Source organism: Uloborus diversus, chromosome 2 (assembly GCF_026930045.1).
Source record: "Uloborus diversus isolate 005 chromosome 2, Udiv.v.3.1, whole genome shotgun sequence".
Classification (NCBI taxonomy): domain Eukaryota; kingdom Metazoa; phylum Arthropoda; class Arachnida; order Araneae; family Uloboridae; genus Uloborus; species Uloborus diversus.
The window spans coordinates 178617813-178629191 of NC_072732.1; the positions used below are offsets into that span (position 1 = coordinate 178617813).

Below are 11379 nucleotides of genomic sequence, written 5' to 3' on the forward strand. Positions count from 1 at the left end.
TTTAAAAAGAGCTTAAAAGTAAACATATTCACTTATTAAAAATATTTTTTAAATTTCTAACCTTCCCGCGGGCCATAGGTTGGAGACCACTGGTTTTAAGGTTTAGGGAATGTAGTTGCTAGCAGAGCTTTGTATTCTCTCTTGTGCAAATAAACCTATTAGTTGTGTAATGATAAGTTGAGGGAAAATTGGGAGTTTTCTAAAACTTCGAGAAAATAAATGACTTAGGAATGGGAAGCTCTCGCCTTGCTATTCTCCAACTAGGTCAAGACGGCTTTTAGCTCTTAAGCATTCAGAACTAGAACAGCCCTCCTCCCCTTTTTAACACGAAAGATATTGAATACGAAATAGTATTATTAAGCGGTACTACCCCTATCACAAACATACAATTATATAACCATTTCAGAAAAACAATAATTTTGAACTAACTTTTGCTATTCATTTTACTAGCATTGTGGGCACTGGTCAACAACGCTGGGATTATTGAACGAGGAGAACTGGAATGGACGCCTTTGGAAGTGTACAAAAAGCAATTCGAAGTCAACACATTTGGAGTGGTCAGAGTTACGCAAGCATTCTTACCTCTGTTACGAAGGTCTAAAGGAAGAGTCGTGACAACAACAAGTGTAGGAGGTAAGTGCCTTAAATGAATCCTTCAATGTATGGTTTAACCATCACTTTTCTGGTAAAAAAAAAAAACTATTTGTAAGTAGGGGATGCAGTACGTAAAGAAAGGACATTGTATTTTCAAAAAAACTTTCATTGAAACAGTATTTTTTATTTTTAGCAATAAATTTGAGCCTTCAAAAAAAAAAAAAAAGTGAAAAAATTTCTTTTTTTATTGGGCAAAGTGAAAAATAAAGTACTTTTCTAATATTTTCTATTCGATTAAAAAAAATTGTTTTTAATAAGCATTAATTGAAGAGCTAACGATAATAACTTGAGCAACTGACTAAAAGCTGAAAAAACTATATTGTTGTTATATAAGCAGAATTAAAAAATACTTCCAAAAAGCGTGACTGAAACATAATTTCCTCAAAAGTAATTACTGCACTAAATTATCATTTAAATAATTCTGTTCTTAATAACCTCTAGCTAAAGTGAAATGATGCCAATACATTTTAATTGCTCTTGCCATAAAGTTTCTAGTATGCGAGAGAGAGGGATGAGGAAAAGAAAAATATTTTTTTTTTTATGTTTTCAGGTATCTACAATTTTTCGGGATTCGGTGCTTATTGCATGAGTAAACACGCGACGGCTTCCTTTTGTGATGTTCTCCGGCTGGAGATGGCGAAATTTGGGATTAAAGTTGTCACAATAGAGCCATTCTCTTATCAGTGAGTATGATTCACAATATTTTCAAAAAGCTACTAACTTTCTCAGTGTTAAAAATATTGCTCAACTCCTTGTATTTTTTTTTTTTTTTTTTTGCTTCGCAATCGTACTGTACACCTTTTACGAGCCCCCCCCCCCCCAAAGAAAAAGAAAGTAAGGCAAAAGAAATCAAAAGAGAAAAGAAAAGAGAAGGACACGTACACATACACGCACACAGAACTGAAGAGGGTAAGAAAATCAAACTGCTATCGAAAAGTTGTAAAATGATTTGAGGAATAGAAAATAGTTTATTTTAAAATCTACACAGATGCTACTTTTTACAAAATTTTTGAAATCAACGCGAATTATGATAACTATTGTACTGATTTCAATTTCTTTTTTATTTTTACAATAAATAAATAAACATAAATTCTTTATAGTTTAACTATCTAATTTCTGAATTAGTACATTAAGCCCAATGCAAAATTCTCTTCGTCATTTCCCGACATTGACTCTATTTTTTTTAAAGAAAGTATTAAAGGGCCTCACACTTTCAGCCACAGGCTCTAAAAACTAATCAGTAGTATTATGAGTCCCTTTGCTTGAATCTATGATTTAGTTCTCCAAAATCCAAAAAATGCTGAAAGTTAAGAACTTTTGGTTGCATCGGATCTTTTGGAGTGATTTTCTCTAAAATGTAATGAGCAATTGTTCATACTTATTTGTTCACACATAGATGTCATGCGTACCGAGAATAACGTTTGGCTACGTGCCTTCTATTGGAGTGATCTGTGCCATTTCATTCCCCCTGAGCCCCCCTCCCGGTTACGCAAACTTACTAAGAAAAACATTCGATTAAGCCACTTTCCTTGGAGCATTTAGTGTGAAAACCCAACCAGCGAAATTTTTCATCGGCGCTCATCTGTACTACTTTTTTTTAAAACAGAAACAGAGCTAACTATAAGAGCTCTTAACTCGTTTTTATGACAAAACAATCTAAATTCAAGTCGCTTTTCATATAATTTCCTCCACTTCATCGCTTAACAGACCTCGATAGTTATAGTACAGTTATTAATATTTTGAGCTATTTGGCGAGTGTTCACAATTGTTTTGCACTCTTGGCTTCCTTAAGAGGTTTTCCATCTCCAGCTCAGTCACTTTCCTATGCCGGGCTGATGAGTGCTAATAAGCACGAAACTGCAGTCCTCGGCTGGAAATGACTGAGTTGGCGGTGTATTTCACGTATTTCTGCTTTAGCCCTGGCTAAAAGGCGGTAATTTACTGAATATACCTTGCCTCGCGTTCAATCTTCGAGTTGAACCGAACCATTGCTTCGGTCACTCGTCTGGTCTGCTAATTCTATATTAGCTACCAGTTTGTTTCGCACTCTTGGCTTCCTTAAGAGGTTTTCCATCTCCAGCTCAGTCACTTTCCTATGCCGGGCTGATGAGTGCTAATAAGCACGAAACTGCAGTCCTCGGCTGGAAATGACTGAGCTGGCGGTGTATTTCACGTATAACACAATTGTTCCGGTCGAATCAACGCAAGTCAATTTCACTAATTACGGCTTTTCAGTGATTAAAATAAATCTCAAACAAGAGATAACTCATACAAAACAAGTGTATATTTAATTCTTCATGAATTGTTCACACTTGACGGTTCATCGCTTTTAAGCTGCTCCAATATCCAGCATGGTTTCAGAATCTCTGGTGGAGTTTCTTATTTTCAATTGTAATTCACAAATGATGTACTTTGGCCCATCTGTCTACCCCGTTTCCACGTTATGATAGTTAAGAAGCGAATTAAATATTGTTACCAACCATATCGTTGCCAGTACACGTAAATAAAGAAGAGAGTTAAATATTGTGATCTGAGAATGGCATTTCATCATTTGTGATGTCAACGCAGAAGCGTAAACAATGAAAGTGCACCGATTAAAATATTTATTTAAAAATAAACTCAGTCGAATTATTTAAAAAAGGTCAGACTCTATGTTTTTAAGCGTGCTCTTTCAGAAAAAAATACTTTTAAAATTTCGGAAGCGATCCCATTGCAACAACAGACACCAAATGTTTGAAATTGTACATAATCTATGAGCTCGTTTTAAGGGGAAATAAGACCTTTTATAGTTGTAGAAGTGTGAGAAAAATACTCGTATTCGGCACACTAAAACTCTTAAAGAATAAATTTAAGATGCCTCTAGAAAGGTTTTCTTTTACTGCATTCTTTCTGTCACTGCATGTATTTTTTTAAACTCTAATCTTGGTAAGTACTCATTTAAATGAGTTGAGTAATAAATATGAGCATACATTTTGATATAAAATGATTTAGTCATCCTGGGCGCATGATTACAGAAAAAATATTAGTCAAACAGAAGACTTTTTTTATCTAAATAATCTGAACTGTCAGTTTAAGAAATTAAACTAAGTTTCTTTTTCTTTCTTTTTTTTAAAACATTTGAGTGTAATTTCAATTTTATTTAATAATTTAAATTAAAATGGCGAAAAATGGTTAAATTTTCATCTTTTTTACACTCTACATATTTTTTTTTTTTTTTTTGGTAATTGTATAAGTTGAGGTTTACTATGCAAAACAAGGAATGATACGCGAGCTCACTAAAAATTCGATGTAAAAATATATCTTGGTTTTTGAGATATCAAGCGTGTAATTAATATAAAAAAAAAAGAAGAAGAAGAAAAGAAACATTTTGAAATAAACTGCCTTGGTATTTTTTACGGTAGAGCATAACACAGCTGATGACAAAATTTTCTCTTTTAAACTTCCTAAACTATTGGAATTTTTCAAAGCAGTTTATTTTAAACTGTCGAGGAAAGATTGAAGAACAATATGCATATTTTTTGAAAAATTGCCCCTTAAACAAAACTAAACCAGCCTGGTATTTCTGCATTCTATGAACTTCAGAATCAATTATATAACACTGAGCGAAACAAACTCGTTAGTGATGTTATTGCTGTCCCCCTCCCCCCCCTGCTTAAGAGTGCCCATGGACGCAAAAATTTTTGCGCTATCTGAACGTGTTCAGAAAGAAAATAGGGGGAAGGGGTACATTAGTGTTTGCAAGTTGCATGCTATTATTTATGAGCATCATTGCGTCTTCCGTTTTAAGCGACCACCACGAGAGTGGAAGTCCAACTTTACCTCAGGCAACACACGATAAGTAGAAGCATTATGTTTACGATAATTTTAACTCAGATCTGAAGAAGACCTGACACCCTTGAGGTACTGATATGTGATTGGAACTTGAAGGATTTTGTGATCACTACAGATTAAACATGTACCGGGCACATTAGCGTACACAAAGGTTTTCTTAACGGATCGGGCATCCTCGACCAGCTGACGTGTTAAAGTGGCAAATACATTTTCTGAAACTTTGTAAGTTATGTCAGAAGTTACAAACGACACATCTATATAAAAAAAATCTCTTACTGTATGCTCGAACATCTAATTGTTGAGGTCCATTTTTGATTCTTCTCATAGTTGACTACTGTATGCTAACAATTGTCTGCAATTGTCTTGTTTTCGTTTTACAGAACATCAATGACCGAAATGTCTACAGTGCTTCAAAGTGTCCGGAACACGTGGTCCAGTTCACTAGCAGTCAGAAACGATCCTGAAGTCTACGACTCTGAGTATTTGCGCGCTTTCTCAGACTCGGTTCGAAAGTTCAACGAAAAGACAGCTCTGCCAAACACATCGGAAGTCGTAGATCGGCTTGTAGAAGGGGTGTGCGCTATCAGCCCTCACTACTCCTACGTGGTTGGCGATCTCATGTCTCTACTCAATCTATGGTTGTCCAGAAGAGTGCCCAAGACGGTCGCTGATTTCTTCGTAAGAAAGAATGTTACGTTCGATTGCGATATACAGTTGCATTTACAACAAAAAGAGCTTCAAAAGAAAAGGGCTTAAATACTTTTGTTTCTTTTGAGAAAAAGTATTTGTACACATTGTAAATAAATCTTTCAACCACTTCTTTACTTTTGTACTTCATAAAATGAAAACTGATAAACTTTGTTTTGGAAAAAAATATGTTTGTGTTTCATTGTGTTCTTAAATGTGATATTTTGAAGCAATAAATTAATCTATCTTGACTGCTTGATAACTCTGAATGAATGTATAGTTTGAGCAAACCTAACCTGGCAAGTGTCGTAATGCTATGATTAGGTTCCCAATGCTGCCAGGTTAGGTTTGCCCCTTCTATAGAAGAATCGACGTTATGATATCGCTAAATTATGAATTTTATAGACATGTTTCGAGATTACAAAGAACCCTAAAGTACGGATTTGCAAAGAATGTCTCAATAGGGCGTTTTCAAAACTTAATCTTCCTAAAAAATCATATTTGTGAGCAAATAAAATTGAAATATTTGCATAGTGTACGTTAAAAATTCAAAAACAGTCAGCTGTTGCAATTATTTGCAATTAATCAGCTACCTATTCAAACCTACTCCATTTTTGCTAAATATCTTACTCATCGCTAGTGTAAACGAGCTAGTTTAGTTGAAATTCTTAGGTATTTAATTTTCCTGAATGAAACAGGAGAACTGAAGATTTCGAAAAGAACTTAATGAAACATTTTGGACATTGTACTCGCAACAAAAATATATTACATGAAAATAATTGAACTGTTTTGATATTAGTATAGGATAATGAGTTTTAAATGCGCAATGCATTTTACAGCAATGAATATTTTACTTTACAATACTATTCTTTGTAGAAATATTTAATTCATATTCGCATGTAATGAATTATACGTACAAGTTAATATTAAAAAAATGTTTTAATTTTTCCTAAAACTTCAAGAAAAAAAATTGACGGGGAATCGAAAAAAATGCACTTCTACAACAACTTAACATTATTTTTTTCTTAAATTATAAAGTTTTCAAAAATAATTTCGAACTTAGAATAACTAAATTTACATACTTTCAAAACTTAATAATTTCGAAACTAAATTTATCTTATTTTTTAAAAAATTAGAATTGAGAAATACACTAGATCCGACAAATAACGGAAGGTTAAAAAAATGTCTTGGAGGCTAATTATTTCAGAACAAAAAGGTATGTTACATTTTGTTTTCCAATAAACTCTGAGAAAAAATTTATTCGAGTGCCTAAAAAATATTCCTGGCTCCTAAGCGTTAATGATTTATTTCGGTCTTTGGAAATAAAAATCACTGATGGATATTTTTGCCATTTAAAGATATCTGTATAAATTACTAGCAGCCCGTCCCGACCTTGTTCGGGTTAAAAAAAAACTATCTATCTTTAAAAAAAATATTATGCTGTAACTTTTTAATTTAAAATTTAACAGTCAGCAACGGTTTTATGAGATTTGAAACAAATTGATTTACCTCATTTCTGGATCAAGAGAGACCAACATATAATTACCACTGAACAATACGATCTTCCCGTATGCACTGTAGTAGTACTTTAGATTTTATGATGGTGATGGCATAAGAAATTTTTATTCGAAATTGCAATCACTTAAATTGGAAAAGCAAGTATGCAGGGACCATAGGGACGCAAGGAATATGAGCCAACTGATTTACTGCTGATGCTGTAAGAACAATACTTTAAATCATAATTTTCCTTAGTGATTTTAATTGGGGTTCAATTCCATTGCTTAGACTTGGCAAATTAAAGCTATGCAATAAAATTATAGGGATATCGCCATTAATTTTAAAAGCATGAAGAGAAGTCCTGAGGAAGGAAGGGGATCATCATATAGATGATGCACAGCGTTGTTGAAAAAATCTACTGTCCTCTCGCAAATCCACATGTTTTTTTTTTTTTTTTTGACAAAGAGTCTGGTTTTCAGGATAAACATTGAGGATTAAATCACTTGGAGAGAATTTTCTAACTCGTATATTTTGATGAGATATCCTTTTTCAGGTATTTTCCCGTAAGTTACTTGTAATAAAAAACTCTAGTAATGTAACACCTTAACACCATATCCTAAACAAACTATTATAGTTGTTCTTAAGATACGGAGATTGTAAAACGCTTCTAAAAGGAGACGATTTTAATCAGGATTGAAGTATATCTGCACGCGTTCCTCTAGGGCACCACAGGAAGAGTTTGATGAAAGTCACCGTCAAATACAATGGTGACACCTCTCATAATTTCTCTGAACCTTCTTATCCTTTTAAGGTTCTATCTACGCTTTCTATAAGCAAACGGTGGCTCATCGAATATTTTTCCTACATTATGAGACATTCTATTGAAGAAGTTCCACCAATTGCAAGTTTTTTCTTGTGGAACATACGGAGTCTTTCTGGAGGAGATATTCAAAGTAGTTTAAATGTGGTATAGTCAGTTTTTGAACCACTAAATAAAGTCTTGGAAGTTCCAAAAAAAAAAAAAAAAAATATCGCAAAAGTCAGTCTACCTGTTGATCTATTTTTGGCTGGTGTTGAATTCATTAAGTTTTCCAGTTCCACCGGTCATGCCAAAAAATATTAATTTACGTTCCTGGTTTTCATGAACTTATCTTGTTTTTATAGAACTGTTTTCTTCGATTCTCTGCGGCAGTAGCAAACTCAAGTCCCCTGCCGAGTTTCTTCTTCATTGACAAATTTTGCCTTTTTTTTTTTTTTTAATTAGATTTTGGTTTATATCGTTTGACATTGAACGACAATCTTAGTATTTCTGCTGACGCTCTCCTTGCAATATGTCGCCACAGAGATTTTTTTAAAAAATTTTGCCATAAAGCGATAAGATCTAAAATTTGTTATAAAAGTTTAAAAAGTTATGAACTATTCCTCGTTTTTCCTTTTCGTCAATATCTTTCCTATCGAACGTTCTTTGTTCGTCATTGTTTTAACTCTTAACTTTGAATCTACGGTATTTATGTGCAATTACTCTTTGAGTTGAGAGTTTTCTATACTAAATGTATAAATGTGGTTAAATGAATTCCTTAGCGGATGTTTTTCATTTCGATTTTAGTATAAATAAAAAAACCTTAAAGGATATCCCGAAAAGCTTGCAAAATTACAACTTTTAGAGACATAGATTTATATCGTCTATCTGCATTACTTGAATTTAAAAACTAATTTGCCCGAAGCGAATCTGAGTTATAATTCGTTTAAATAAATTTTGACGCATAAACATTCTGTAACTCTAAGTGGTTTTCAATGCTAATGACTATTATAATGCTACATACTCTATTCTCTTCAATCTCAAACACATGTAAAGCTTTTTGCGGCTCATATGCTGACAACGTGATTTTATTTTCATTCACGCAATTCTATCCCTCAGCATTCGGTTCGAGAACCTTCAAACATGCTGTCATTTCAAATCGGCGTTTCTTTTTAAGTTTATAAGAATAAAACAGTACGAAACATAAACTGGTAGCGTAGAAAAACTATCGGTTTAAAAAATTAGTATAAATACATATATGCATAATTTATAGCCTATATCACTCAGTAAGAGTGCACCTTTTATGTAAAGAAAGAATTTTTCAAATAGTTGCAATGGTTCCAGAGATTACCTCGATCATATAAACATACAAAAATCTGCTCTATCTCTCTTAAGAATATTCGTATAGATATGTATTATAGCATTCATTACGCTGAAAGTTGACTTTTCATTTTACAAACATTGCTTCAAATTAATGAACTGAATGTAAACGTGATAATTAATGAACTATATGAAGAAAAGCTTCAGAACATTTAAACCACAAACGAGTTTCAAATTAAAACTGGATGCTTGAATTCGAAACACTTAGGGATTTTTTCGAGTACGCGCATTATTGTTTTTTTTTTTTAAATTGATAAAAATGACGAAATACTGTGCTTTTTAGTGTACATTGATCACCAAAACTTGCTGTTCAGGAAATAACAGCTCAATTCTGGACAAAAAGTTTCTAAGAGTAGCTAAACTAAAGATTACTAGTCCATCAAAAATTTGTCAAATGACTATAAATTAGAGGTGGGCAATGTCGTTCTTTTTAATGATCCGTTCATCAGAGGACCGTTCATTCTTTTGATCCGTTCATTTAACTCGTTTATTTGAACGACTTCGTTCATTAAAAAAAGTTGCAAGTGATCTCTGCACGACATTCATGTACATTCGATATGTTTCATTGCATCAGCAATATTCTTCGAAGGAAATATAACTAAAATTATCTAAAACTGAGAAAATATACAAATGAAAAATGAATGAAAAAAACTTGATTCAGGTTTAGATGTATAAGGGAAAGATATGTTTTCCATTCCAAAAACCGCAGGCTCCATTTCAGCATGTCAAAAAAATAAGTTATTACATTTTTTCCAGCAAGAGAACTGTCCAAATAGAACATTATATATACATAAAGTATTACCAATAAAACATACATAACGAAAAAATTAACAACAAAGATATCGGTAGGTTAGACGGAGTACGGAATAACTTAATTAAAAAAAAAGACTTGCCTGAATTAAATGAATCAATTAAACAACGTTTTGATGCACAAAAATTACAATTTTTGTGCATCAAAACGTTGGTTAATTATTCATTTAATTTTCAATCACAAAGGTATTTATTCGATACTCGTTTAAATATTAGCGAGCATCAAAATTATTCCACAGACCCGATGAGAACAGAAAAAAAAAACCGCTTCACTTTTTTAAATGAGAGAAAAAAAAAATCATACAGTAATAATTCTTATTACAAATCTCTGGATATTGCAATGTAAAATAAGCGACTTAGAAGTCTCCAAGCAAGTTAAAAATACAGCGAAATCTATATAGATGGTAGTTGATAGGGTTGATAGGGAAAGGTCGAATGTAAAACTATTTCTAATTTTGAAATTAAAAAAAATAGTTAAAACTATTTCTAATTTTGAAATTAAAAAAATAAATTAAACTATTTTTAATTTTGAAATTAAAAAAAATAAAATTATTTCTAATTTTGAAATTTAAAAAAATAGTTAAAACTATTTCTAATTTTGAAAAAAAAAATAATTAAAACTATTTCTAATTTTATTACTTGAAATGAAGGGCCTGCGCACAGAGTTCTTCAATTTTTCGTATGCTTAAATGTCTTTCTTTAGTTTTTTTTGAACGAACACTATTTTATTCTTGATACTTATTGCCACTGTAGTTTCACTTGTAGGGGTAGAGCTCGATTCCTAATAATATCAGCGCAATATGATTTGAGTTTTTTCCATTGAGAAAGAAATCGTTTGTATTTTGTGTTATTGACCCAGGCATCGCCGGGTGTTTTTGCTAGTATAATATAATCTCCCAATAGTTATATTTAAAATATCCTACATTGAATACTTGATAGGGGATTTTATTTGGACTTCATGAAAGTGATGTTAATACATTCATTCACAAATTTCCCAAACTACACATTCTAGGTTCCATGTGATCAACTTACAGAACTTTGGTTGTCCGTCCAAACACACAGCCAAATTTACACTGCCACAACACCAAATATACAGGGTGTCCGAAAAGTTCTTGATATATTTTTAAAATTGAAAGAAAAGCAACAAACTAACGTATCAATCGCGCCATGATGCTTCACAGGTTAAAGATTTTTTTTATGACATCATAAAAAAAAGAGAAAAAAAGTGTAATCTTCATATAAATAATAGCCGATGATCGAGTTATCCGCGTATTTCAACAATGAAACTCACGCCTCGGCATAATAATTTGATGATATGTTTCGGTAATGTTTAACATGCAGGGAAAGGCTTTATTGTGACAAGGCTGAACTCGATCCGGCAACTTTACTGTTTTACTGGTAAGACTGTGTCATTTCAGGGGAATGAAGAACGAAAAAATTGTCAACAATGATTGATACCTACTGGAGTTTAAGGTTCATCACTGGAGTTGGGGTTACAATTTCAACCATCAAAATAGCACCAAACAGGCAATGGCTTCGTTCAAATGTAGAAGCAATTTTCACCCGTCATACCTTGACGGGTGACTTTCTAGTTATAAGAAATCGCTGTATCGTCGCAGTAAGAAAAACAACACGTGATGTGAAGTGTTTAATTATTTTATTAAACAGAAAGCAATACCTTTCACTGCCGGATTTGTTTTTTTTTACTGTGACAGTGCAGC

The 11379-nt window shown here is 32.6% G+C and overlaps 1 protein-coding gene across 1 annotated transcript in view; it reads left to right on the top strand.

The window, feature by feature from the left end:
* LOC129217522 (short-chain dehydrogenase/reductase family 9C member 7-like) overlaps nucleotides 1–5328 on the top strand; it is a 30488-nt gene extending 25160 nt beyond the window's left edge. Inside the window, exons 3-5 of the mRNA XM_054851838.1 lie at nucleotides 451–633; nucleotides 1205–1337; nucleotides 4866–5328. Coding sequence (XP_054707813.1) covers nucleotides 451–633; nucleotides 1205–1337; nucleotides 4866–5241 — 692 coding nt within the window. The 3' untranslated portion in view covers nucleotides 5242–5328. The remainder of the gene's footprint in view (nucleotides 1–450; nucleotides 634–1204; nucleotides 1338–4865) is intronic.
* The last annotated feature ends 6051 nt before the right edge of the window (nucleotides 5329–11379 follow it).